At 33.6% G+C, this 12207-nt stretch overlaps 1 protein-coding gene across 5 annotated transcripts in view; it reads left to right on the top strand.

The window, feature by feature from the left end:
* SLC27A6 (solute carrier family 27 member 6) overlaps positions 1–3140 on the top strand; it is a 72439-nt gene extending 69299 nt beyond the window's left edge. For all 5 annotated transcript variants that reach the window (XM_033181359.1, XM_033181361.1, XM_033181358.1 and 2 more), the window contains one exon: positions 2610–3140. In XM_033181359.1, coding sequence (XP_033037250.1) covers positions 2610–2786 — 177 coding nt within the window. In that variant the 3' untranslated portion in view covers positions 2787–3140. The remainder of the gene's footprint in view (positions 1–2609) is intronic.
* The last annotated feature ends 9067 nt before the right edge of the window (positions 3141–12207 follow it).

Genomic DNA, 12207 nt, shown 5'->3' with positions numbered 1-12207 from the left:
GAACTATCATAATACATATTTCATTTGCCTTTTTTATTTTGAGTTTTCACATTGTCTCAGATTATTTTAACAATGACCCTCTGAAACACTAAAGGTAAGTAAATATAAAGCAGAAGTAATATATTTTCAATGAAATTTTTTGAGATAGTTGTAGATTCACATGCAGTTGTAAGAAATAATAAGAGAGAACTTGTATATCCTTCACCTGGTTTCCCCCAAGGATAACATTTTGCAGATCTGTTACAACCAGGATGTCAACATAATCCACCCATCTTATTAAAAATTCTCCTGCTTTACTTACACTCATTTGTGTGTGTATATTTTCTATACAGTTTTATCACCTGTGCAACTTCATGCATTCATGACCACAGTAAAGATATGAACAATTTCAAAATCACAAGTTTCCCTCATGTTGTCCTTTTACAACCATACCAAGCTGCCTCTCGTCCCTCCTCATCCTCAGCCCACCCCATAAGTAATGTATTTTGATGGAGTAGAAAGTTGATAGGACAAATAATATTTTAAGAATTTTTTTCCAGGGCAACATAAAATTCACTTTAATTAAATGGAAAAAATATTTTAGCACAAGACTACTTTAGAAGATTAGATCAGCCTTGCACAAATTTAGAAAGCATTTTAGGATCTTTAAACACCTAAAAATAACATGGACTATGACTGTTATGTTTATTCAAGTATTTGCTATAGCTAGAAATAAAGCCTGACAGCAGTCAAATATTTGTTTAATAAATGAATGTTAGTAATACATGATCTCATAAAAGGAATGCAAAAGTAAAAGTTACTTCTGATAAAATGAGTCAAACAAGGATTGTATTACAAATCTATTTAGCACAAATTAAAAAATAGAACTCTTTTTGCCAACAAGTCACAAAAAAGTGAAATGTTATAATATTCAGTGTGGCTGGGATAAAACGAGCTTGGTCCTTTCTTTCTACTCATGGAAACACAAATTGTTATAACCTCTCTAGAAAACAATTTGGTAATATATGATCACACTCTTAACAGTTTGCATATATTTTGACTTAGTCAAAATACATCTTAGGAAGTAATCAAAGATGTATAAATGTTATATATGCATACATTTCTCAAAGGACTATAGTAGTAAAAATTTTTATATTCTCTAAAAGTTCATGAATAAGGGCAAAGTTAATTAAAATATGACAATTAAATGAGACCTTATAAAACAATTTTCTAAGTTCTATTTTGAAGAAAATTACAGGACCCAGGAAAATATACTTTGTATAGTATTAAGCTTAAAAATGGCAGAACATTAAATTGTATAAATACCGTGAGCTGCTGATTTTTAAGAGAAGAGTAAAAGGATATATGTGCTTGTATAGCCATATCTAGCTGTGATGACACTGTTGGATCAGGGGAGATAGAGGAAGGAAGGGAGATCAGGGAAGGGGGTTCAAAGTGAAGTTGACTCAAATAGTCCAAAAGGATAAATAAAAATGGCCAAGCTACTCATAGAATGTTGTATGAGTCTCTACATGTCATCTCACTTAAACAGACCGTTTATCCATACCTGAGATTCCCACAAAGAGATACACTCTTATCTCCTTTAAACACCTTGAAACAGAGACTCTTAAACTTTCTAGACTCATGGCATCTTTAATGTCTCATAGCACTCTTGGGTCAAAGCAAATACCTAAACATGTGTTTATTCACTAGTTAAGGAAAAACAGTAAGTATTTAGGTCTAACAAATGAGTAGCCACCTGAAAAATAATCCATATAAATAAATAAATGCTTTCATTTCATTTTCAAATAACTATAGTCACGTATTAAGGAGATGTAAGTTGGGCACTGCACAGTTCTTCAGACCTTGGAATTAGATTGGATTGGACAGGGACAGTCTGATTTCATGTTCCATGATGATTTTTGGCTGTACTTGCTTTTTATCCCAGCAACTACCAAAAACCCAAATTTGCAAAGATAATGACATCATTGAATGTATTACAAATTACTACTGAAACTGTGAACCTTGAGCTAGTAGTTTGTGAGTGGTGACTAACAGATGTCACTGAGTTTCTCTTGAAAACAAGATATCCTGTGAGGACCTTGGAAATTCACTGAGATACCTCAAGTTTTACAGCATTCAAGTAACCCCTCTGGGCAAATTTAAGCCATGTTTTAGAACATTCTGTACCCCATCTAGCTCTTACAGTATTCTGCTTTTTATAATAGATTTGTGTGTACTTGTAGTAGAAATTGCTGTCTTTTGTGGCTTTTATCTCCTCAGCATCTTACAGCATTCTCTATACATAATATTATATTGGCATTGAATTGAAGAGATAACCTATGTGTTTTAGACATAATTATAATCAGTTTAATGATTATGTTCATAATTCTTATATGTTGAATGAGTTTATATTTGAGTAAAGTTTACAGGTAAATCAAATATTTTAATATTCTAGAATACTTTTTTATTTCTAGTGTTAAATTATTAGTAGAAAATACAGAGATCACTAGATATAAAATGTTATAATTTAATATTATGGTCTATAATATTAACTCTATAGTATTAACTCTATATTAGTATATTATAGTTATTAAATGATTCTACTCATCCTGGTAATTGCTTTACAGGAAAAAATGGAAGCAACAGGAACATTCAAACTATTGAAGTATCGGTTGGTGGAAGAAGGATTTAATCCACTGAAAATTTCTGAACCACTTTACTTCATGGATAACTTGAAAAAGTCTTATGTTCCACTGACCAGGGAACTTTATGATCAAATAATGTTAGGGGAGATAAAACTTTAAGATTTTTATATCTAGAACTTTCATATGCTTTCTTAGGAAGAGTGAGAGGAGACTGTATGATTCTTTACTATGAAATGGGGAAAAGGAGCTAACATTATTTAGGCATGTGCTATGTTTCCTTAATATGAGAGAGAATTGTTTTAGTTGCATAATGATTTTTTCTTTTAAATGATATAAACTTTAGTTGATTATTCTTTTTGCCTATTTGGAGATTGAGTGCATAACTAAATATTTGCCGTAATATTAAAGGGTATAAATAATAAATGGTGACTAGCAGTTTGGACAATCACTAAAAGTATACTTTCTAATATGTAAAGTTACTAATTTTGAATAAAAGATTAAATTTTTCTGAAATATTTTAATTTTATGTGTCTCGTCCTATAACCCAATAACATAATTTAGATTAAAAATGTGTTTTCAGTATAGTTTGAAGTCAGGTAGCATGATACCTCCAGCTTTGTTCCTTTTGCTTAGGATTGTCTTGGCTATGTGGGCTCTTTTTTGGTTCCATATGAAGCTTAAAGTAGATTTTTCCAATTCTGTGAAGAAAGTCAATGGTGGCTTGATGGGGATGGCATTGAATCTATAAATTACTTTGGGCATGATGGCCATTTTCACGATATTGAGTCTTCCTATCCATAAGCATGTCATGTTTTTCTATTTATTTGGTGTCTTCTCTTATTTCCTTGAGCAGTGGTTTGTAGTTCTCCTTGAAGAGGTCCTTGACATCCCTTGTAAGTTGTATTCCTAGGTATTTTATTCTATTTGTAGCAATTGTGAATGGGAGTTCACTCATAATTTGGCTGTTTGTCTGTTATTGGTGTATAGGAATGCTTGTGATTTTTGCACATTGATTTTTTGTCCTGAGACTGCTGAAGTTGCTTATCAGCTTAAGGAGATTTTGGGCTAGATGGTGGGGTTTTCTAAATACACAGTCATGTCATCTGCAAACAGAGACAATTTGACTTCTTCTTTTTCTATTTGAATACCTTTATTCCTTTCTCTTGCCTGATTGCCCTCGCCAGAACTTCCAACACTATGTTGAATAGGAGTGGTGAGAGAGGGCATCCTTGCCTTGTGCCGATTTTCAAAGGGAATGCTTCCAGTTTTTGCCCATTCAGTATGATATTGGTTGTGGGTTTGTCATAAATAGCTCTCATTATTTTGAGATACATTCCCTCAATACCTAGTTTATTGAGAGTTTTTAGCATGAAATGCTGTTGAATTTTGTTGAAGGCCTTTTCTGCATCTATTGAGATAATCATGTGGTTTTTGTCATTGGTTCCGTTTATGTGATGGATTACGTTTATTGATTTGTGTACGTTGAACCAGCCTTGCATCCCAGGGATGAAGCCGACTTGATTGTGGTGAGTAAGCTTTTTGATATGTTGCTGGATTCAGTTCACCAGTATTTTATTGAGGATTTTTGCATCGATGCTCATCAGGGATAATGGCCTGAGATTTTCTTTTTTGTTGTTGTATCTCTGCCAGGTTTTGGTATCAGGATGATGCTGGCCTCATAAAATGAGTTAGAGAGGACTACCTCTTTTTCTATTGTTTGGAGTAGTTTCAGAAGAATTGATACGAGCTCCTGTCTGTACCTCTGGTAAAATTCAGCTGTGAATCCGTCTGGTCCTGGACATTTTTTCATAGGTAAGCTATTAATTATTGCCTCAATTTTAGAGCCTGATATTGGTCTATTTAGAGATTCGACTTCTTCCTGGTTTAGGCTTGGGAGGGTGTGTGTGTCCAGGAATTTATCCATTTCTTCTAGATTTTCTAGTTTATTTGCATAGAGGTGTTTATAGTATTCTCTGTTGGTAGTTTGTATTTCTGTGGGATCAGTGGAGATATCCCTTTATCATTTTGTTATTGCATCTATTTGATTCTTCTCTCTTTAATTCTTCATTAGTCTGGGTTGCAGTCTATTTTGTTTAATTTTTCAAAAAACCAGCTCCTGTATTCATTGGCTTTTTTGAAGGGTGTTTTTGTGTCTCTATCTCCTTCAGTTCTGCTCTGATCTCAGTTATTTCTTGCTTCTGCTAACTTTTGAATTTATTTGCTCTTCAAACTCTACTCTAAGACTACAGTAACCAAAACAGCATGGTACTGGTACCAAAACAGATATATAGACCAATGGAACAGAACAGAGGCCTCAGAACTAACACCACACATATACAACCATCTGACCTTTGACAAACCTGACACAAACAAGCAATGGGGAAAAGATTTCCTATTTAATAAATAGTGTTAGGAAAACTGGCTAGCTATATGCATAAAACTGAAACTGGACCCCTTCCTTACCCCTTATACAAAAATTAAGTCAAGATGGATTAAAGACTTAAATGTAAGACCTAAAACAATAAAAATCCTAGAAGAAAACCTAGGCAATACCATTCAGGACATAGGCATGGGCAAAGACTTCATGTCTAAAACACCAAAATAAATGGCAACAAAAGCCAAAATTGACACATGGGATCTAATTAAACTAAATAGTTTCTGCACAGCAAAAGAAACTACCATCAGAGTGAACAGGCAACCTAGAATGGGAGAAAAGTTTTGCAGTCTATCCATCTGACAAAGGGCTAATAAATATTAATAATCTACAAAGAACTTAAGCAAACTTACAAGAAAAAAACAACCCCATCAAAAAGTGGGCGAAGGATATGAAGAGACACTTCTCAAAAGAAGAGATTTATGCAACCAACAAACGAATGAAAATCTCATCATTGTTCATTAGAGAAATGCATATCAAAACCACAATGAGATACCATCTCATGCCAGTTAGAATGGTGATCATTAAAAAGTGAGGAAACAACAGATGCTGGAGAGGATGTGGAGAAACAAGAATGCTTTTACACTGTTGGTGGGAGTGTAAATTAGTTCAACCATTGTGGAAGACAGTGTGGTGATTCCTCAAGGATCTAGAACTAGAAATACCATTTGACCCAGCCATCCCATTACTGGGTATATACCCAAAGGATTATAAATCATTGTGCTATGAAGACACATAACACATGTTTGTTTATTGTGGCACTATTCACAATAGCAAGACTTGGAACCAACCCAAATGTCCATCAGTGAGACTGACTGGATACAGAAAATGTGGCACATATACACCATGGAATACTATGCAGTCATAAAAGGATGAATTCATGTCCTTTGCAGGGACATGGATAAAGCTGGAAACCATCATTCCCTGCAAACTAACACAAGAACAGAAAACCAAACACCTCAAATTCTCACTCATAAGCGGGAGGTGAACAATGAGAATACATGGACGCAGGGAGGGGAACATCATACACCAGGGCCTGTTAGGGGATGGGGGCCTAGGGAAGGGATAGCATTAGGAGAAATACCTGATGTAGGTGATGGGTTAATGAGTGTTGCGAACCACCATGGCACGTGTATACCTATGTAACAAAACTGCACGCTGTGTACATGTACCCCATAACTTATAATAATAATAAAAAAAGTGTTTTCAGTTTTTGTTCTGGTATATTTAAGTGTTTACTTCCAATCAAAGAAAGGTGACTGACTAAATGCAAGCACTGATATCTCCTTTGTCTTAAACCCACATTAAGATGATTGAAGAAATATAAATATATGAGACAGCAGATCAGGAAAACTGGTAAGCTCAGAGCACTTAGGATTTTTTGGAAGATATATAAAAGGGATAACTTGATAAAATCCAACAGATCTGTCTAAACCACTCATCATACTGGGAAAGGGTAGACTAGAATAGAACCATGGAATTATCATCAAGATCAAAAACAAAAAGGGCTACAAGTTTGGACAATTTTGTGAGTAGTTAATGGGGAAATTTATTATAAGGATAATCTAATGAGCACAATTGTGCTTATCTCAAGCTGGAAGCACCAGGCTCCAGTATTCCCTTCAAGCTAGAACCACAGAAGTGACTCTTAATATGGTGAGGTATCTTCCATAGGAGGGCATTGGGGAGCTGAATTAAGAGGGGAAAGATTGCCCAGCAAGAACCCCCTGTGCCCATAAACCCAGTTCCATGTACAACCAAAAGGAAAGTTTTCCTTGCTTCATGCAGTCTCTCATATGCTAAAAAGATTGCTTTGATTGGAATAGAAGTTGTAGAGAGTTTAATTTTGTAAATGCTGAGAAATCATGTCATAAAGTTAAAACATTTTTTAAAATGTAGAGTTTAACTACAAATAGCATAGAAATGTCAAATTTTATGAGACATATAATTCTGTAAAAAACTAGGAATTTTGAAAGAGAAACAACAAAAAATAGTAAATAGAAAAAATACATGTAAGCATACTCATATACCAATATATAAATTAGAATGGATTAATTTCCTTTATTAAAACATATTCATAAATGAATAGACATTTATTTTTATATCTGTGATTTGCCTGTTTTTTTGCCTTTCCCACTAAAAATGATTTTGCCTTTATTTACACAGTTTTAATTTGTAAGTGTTCTTTAAGTACCATGAATCTGAGTGAACATGTTTCTTATTTCTTACTCTTTAAAAACTTTCGAGATTTGATCATGATAGTGAAGTAGGCATACATATATCACCCCATTGGATATATGGGTAAACTCCTCCTCCTGCCAAATCTGTTGCAATGAAAGACAAAATGTTATAGAGAGAACAATCCATTTGAAAATGGAGGGTTGGGGCTAGGTACAGTGGCTCAGCTGTAAACTCAGGCCTTAGGGAGGTTAAATGGAATCGCATGAGCCCAGGAGCTTAAGACCAGCTTGGGTAACATAGTGAGACCCCTGTTTTTACTAACTAACTAACTAACTAACTAAATAAATAAATAAATAAAGCTGGGCATGGTGGCAAGTGCCTGTAGCACCAGCTACTCAGGAGGCTGGCCCCAGGAGGTCAAGGCTGCGGTGATCTATGTTTGTACCACTGAACCCCAGCCTGGGTGACAGAACGAGACTCTCTTAAAAATATTACTAAACAATATAAAACAGGTGAGTTTAGATTAGCAAAGAAACCATGAGAGAAGAGTGGGGAAACAAAACATCAAACTTATGTGCAGTGAATAACTACTTCAATGGAAAAAGAACTCCAACCACACAGTAAACACACATAAAAACAAAGATGGGACCTCTGTGTAATTACAGAGTATCCTGATTATTAATTATCAGGATACTTAATTGTAGAAAATTGAGGCCATGAATTTTCTTGCCTTTTTCTTACTTACAGAAAACTTCTAGCATCAGACAAAATAATTCATGACATAAAAATAATATGTCATTAATTTAAAAACTTCTTTAAGACAAGACAATAAAGATTAAAGTTTTTAAAGAGCTAGAAACTAGGGAGAATAGTTGTTACATTTATAGTATATAAAGAACACTTACAAATATAAAGGCAAAATAATTTTAATGAGAAAAATGTGAGAACAGGCAACGTGGGGAAATTTTAGCTTACCAGTACTTCAGTTGAGGGTATAAATAAGTACAGCCATTCTGGAAAGCAATATGGCAGTACTTATTAAAATGCTAAAGGTGTATACCATCCGACATGGCATTCTACTTCTAGAGAACGTGTAATACCTTTAATACATTGTACACATGTGAACGAAGAGTCTTAATGAATCTTTATCTCTTTTAATAAAAAAATTATACATCAGAAGAAAGAAAAATAAATGTCAATACAGTCATATGGTAGAATATTATGTGATCATGATAAGGTGAGCTAACATATACTGATTCATAAAGCCATACTATAAATTAAAAAATTCATATTGCTGAACAATTCATACAATAAGATAAAGTTATGTAAACATTCTATAAAACTATTTTATATATGCATGTATAAATACATAGAAAAGTATCTGAAAAATATTATACTAATAACAGTGTTTATCTCTAGTGAAGAAACTTGTATTTAGGCATTGAGAAATGTGGAGAGTTGTAAAGAAATGGAAGGAAGATGAAGGAAGTAAATTTTAAATTATTCAGGTAATATAAATACTTTTATTATAAAAATACTTCTAAAGTATACGATGTAAAAGTTTAAATTCTCTTTCATTTACACTTTTATATCATATACTTTAGAAGTATTTTTATGATAAAATATATCACCTGAACAATTTAAGAAATGTATGAGAGGAAACATTTATTTAATGACCTTCATTATTATATAAAGGTTTTCCCATCACAAATTTACATTTATAGTGGAAAAATTTCTTGAATTAAAAAATAATTAGAATGTGGGTAAAAATAGAGAGCAAGATTTGCTCTATAAATACAGCTGCATTACCATTACAATAAACCTAATAAATAGAAAAGAGCTAAATTATAAATATATATCAACTAGTGATAACCACAATGACAAAAAGCAGGAGTCATGGCATTTACTTCTTATAAAGTAGAATTCAAATGGGAAATATTTTAAAAAACAAGTAATAGATATAATATTTAAAGTAATTTGAAGCATGTGAGGATACAGTAAGAAAGTAACCATTTGTAAACCAGAAAAAAGGTCCTATCCTAACAAATAGGATACATCTATTCTATTAGTTCTATCCATCCCAGCCTACAAAATTGTGAAAAAGGAATATTTGTTGTTTAAGCCACCCAGTCTATGGTATTTTGTTACAGAAGCCCAAACTTACGAAGATACTCAGCAGACCTAAAATTGAAAAAGTGCAAAGAAAACCATACCAAGGGCATTAAAATCAAACTGCTGGCAAAGTTTAAAACAAATTCTTGAAAGGAGTCAGAAAAAAAATTACATAATGGAATAACAGTTTGAAATATGTCTGACTTTTCATCAAAGGTAGGATGGACAGAAGAAAACGGAACAATATCTTTAAGATCCTAGATAAACATAAAACTGTCAAAGCAGAATCCTACAGGCAATGAAAATACCCTTCAACAATAAAAGTAAAATAAAGACAGCTTCAGATAAAAGATATCTACAAGAATTCATAGCTAGGAGTCCTGTCTAAAGAAATGCTAAAGGAGGCTGTTTAGACTAAAAAAAAAAAAACAGATGGAAACCTATCTCTTCAGGAAGAAATAAATAGTTATTAGAAATGGTAAATATGTGGGTAAATAGAAAATATTATTTTATTTCTCTCAATTTAACAGAGGTATATAACTATTTAAAGCAAAATTTATAACATTGTCTTCTTGGTTTAAACTTACCATAGATGAAATACACATGGCAACCATAAGCATAAAGAATGGTAAATCCAATGGAAAATAACAGATACTTATTCAGCAACAGAAAACAAATCTTACAACTCATGACTAAATTAGGAAATTTCAATTTGAAATAAAGATAATATATCTATCTATATCTGACAATATATAAAAAATAGGACTTTTATAGGCATTGTTGATGGAATGTAAATGGGTGCAGTATAAATGAGTGTAAGTGTTCTGGAAAACAGTATCTACGAGAACATAAAACACAGATAACTTTGACTCATCAATTCTAATTGAAAGGGTTTTTGTTTGTTTGATTTTTGTGTGTGTGTTTTATGAGACAGAAAGGCTGCATTGCAGTGGCCCGTCTCAGCTCACTGCAACCTCTGCCTCCCGGATTCAGGTGATACTTGTGCCTCAGCCACCCTAGTAGCTGGGATTACGGGAATGCACCATCACACCAGCTAATGTTTGTATTTTTAGTAGAGATGGAGTTTTGCCATGTTGGCCAGACTGGTCTCGAACTCCTGCCCTTAAGCGACCTGCCTGCCTTGAACTCTCAAAGTGCTGGAGTTACAGGCATGAGCCACTGCACCCAGCCAACAATTCTATTTGTAGGAGTAAAGAAAAAAAAAATCACTTTCGATAGTGAGCCAGGATTTATGTCAAAATATGTTCAATTAAGGATAGCATTTACTAATAATAGTATTTGGAGACAACCTAAAAAAAGTTAAGTAAAAATTGATAAAATCAATACTTTGTTATGCTCTGCAATTATTACAGTGACTGACATCTCAGCATATACTGATGTGGAATAATACCCATGCTGTATCCCAAAAGGGAGGAAAAAAAAGAGTACAGAGTACTTATTATTTATTTGTTAAAAATACATTGAGAATTAGAAGTATTTGTAAAGACAATTTAAACAATTTTAATTAAGAAGTGTGGAGTTGGATGGAGTATAGGTGACTTGTTACTTTTTAGTCTATACTCTTTGTATTATTTGAATTTAAAAATTGCTGTATTCTGCTTATGTGTTCTTTTAAAACAATTAGAAAAGTCAAATAAATTGCTTTCTTTAAGAAAAATATAAGGCAGAAAGCAAGAAATTGATTAAGAGGTATTATATTAATAGGAGGGAATTTAAGATACTCAACCATTTCTCAGTAGAAATAAATATTAAGTTGATATTATCTCTGTTGCTATATTTCATTTTACTACAGATTTCACCACTGTTTGACATACTTAGATGAATTATTTTAAGACCATTAAAAAGGAGACTACAAAACATCTGATATTTTTAACAAATCTTATACATGAGGGTTAATTTATGAGGAAAAATACTCTAGCTATTGATTCACCCCAAATTGCCGTAAATTTGTGTGCCAATTTTAACATGTATAACAAAAGCCAAGTTTGAACCACATTCAAGATGATCTTTCTTTGAAGTCATGTTATATCTGTTGCTGTTTTACTAGTGAAGGGATTTATTACTGGAACTGTGGCTTTTATACAAAGAAACTGGGAGCAATGTCTTCAGTAAATTAAAATCAAAGCTAAAATACAGCACTAAAAATGTCAGTGGAGTTTTTTTTATGAACTTCTTGCAGTGCTTTTCCTTATTCAGAATATTGGTTTCTTGAGTTAATGTAGCTTGACATTTCATCTATGTAAACTATTTGACTGTAATCCTTTTCGAGATAGAATCATATCTTCATGATTACCATCTGTGTACTATGTCACATTTCAACAATGAGGTGAAAGACTTGAAAATGTGAATGAATAACTGTTTCTCAGTTCAACACACCTAACCTTGTAAACAGTGATAGCTCTTCCTTCCCCATAAAATCACTACATGAAGTCTTTATTACCTTCCTCCCCAGCATCCAACAAAACATAAATGTTTCTCAAAGCTAGAGTGCAAAACCAAACTTTTGTGATATTTTTTTAAATGCATACTCCTGGGGGGGGCGGAGCAAGATGGCCGAATAGGAACAGCTCCAGTCTTCAACTCCCAGCGCGAGCGTCACAGAAGACCGGTGATTTCTGCATTTTCAACTGAGGTACTGGGGTCATCTCTCTAGGGAGTGCCGGACAATCGGTGCTGGTCAGCTGCTGCAGCCTGACCAGCGTGAGCTGAAGCAGGGCGAGGCATCGCCTCACCTGGAAGCGCAAGGGGGAAGGAAATCCGTTTTCCTAGCCAGGGGAACTGAGACACACACCACCTGGAAAATCGGGTAACTCCCACCCCAATACTGCGCTT

Source organism: Trachypithecus francoisi, unplaced genomic scaffold, assembly GCF_009764315.1.
Source record: "Trachypithecus francoisi isolate TF-2019V2 unplaced genomic scaffold, Tfra_2.0 Lachesis_group2, whole genome shotgun sequence".
In the NCBI taxonomy this organism is placed as follows: Eukaryota; Metazoa; Chordata; class Mammalia; order Primates; family Cercopithecidae; genus Trachypithecus; species Trachypithecus francoisi.
This window is presented reverse-complemented; position numbering and strand designations above follow the sequence as displayed.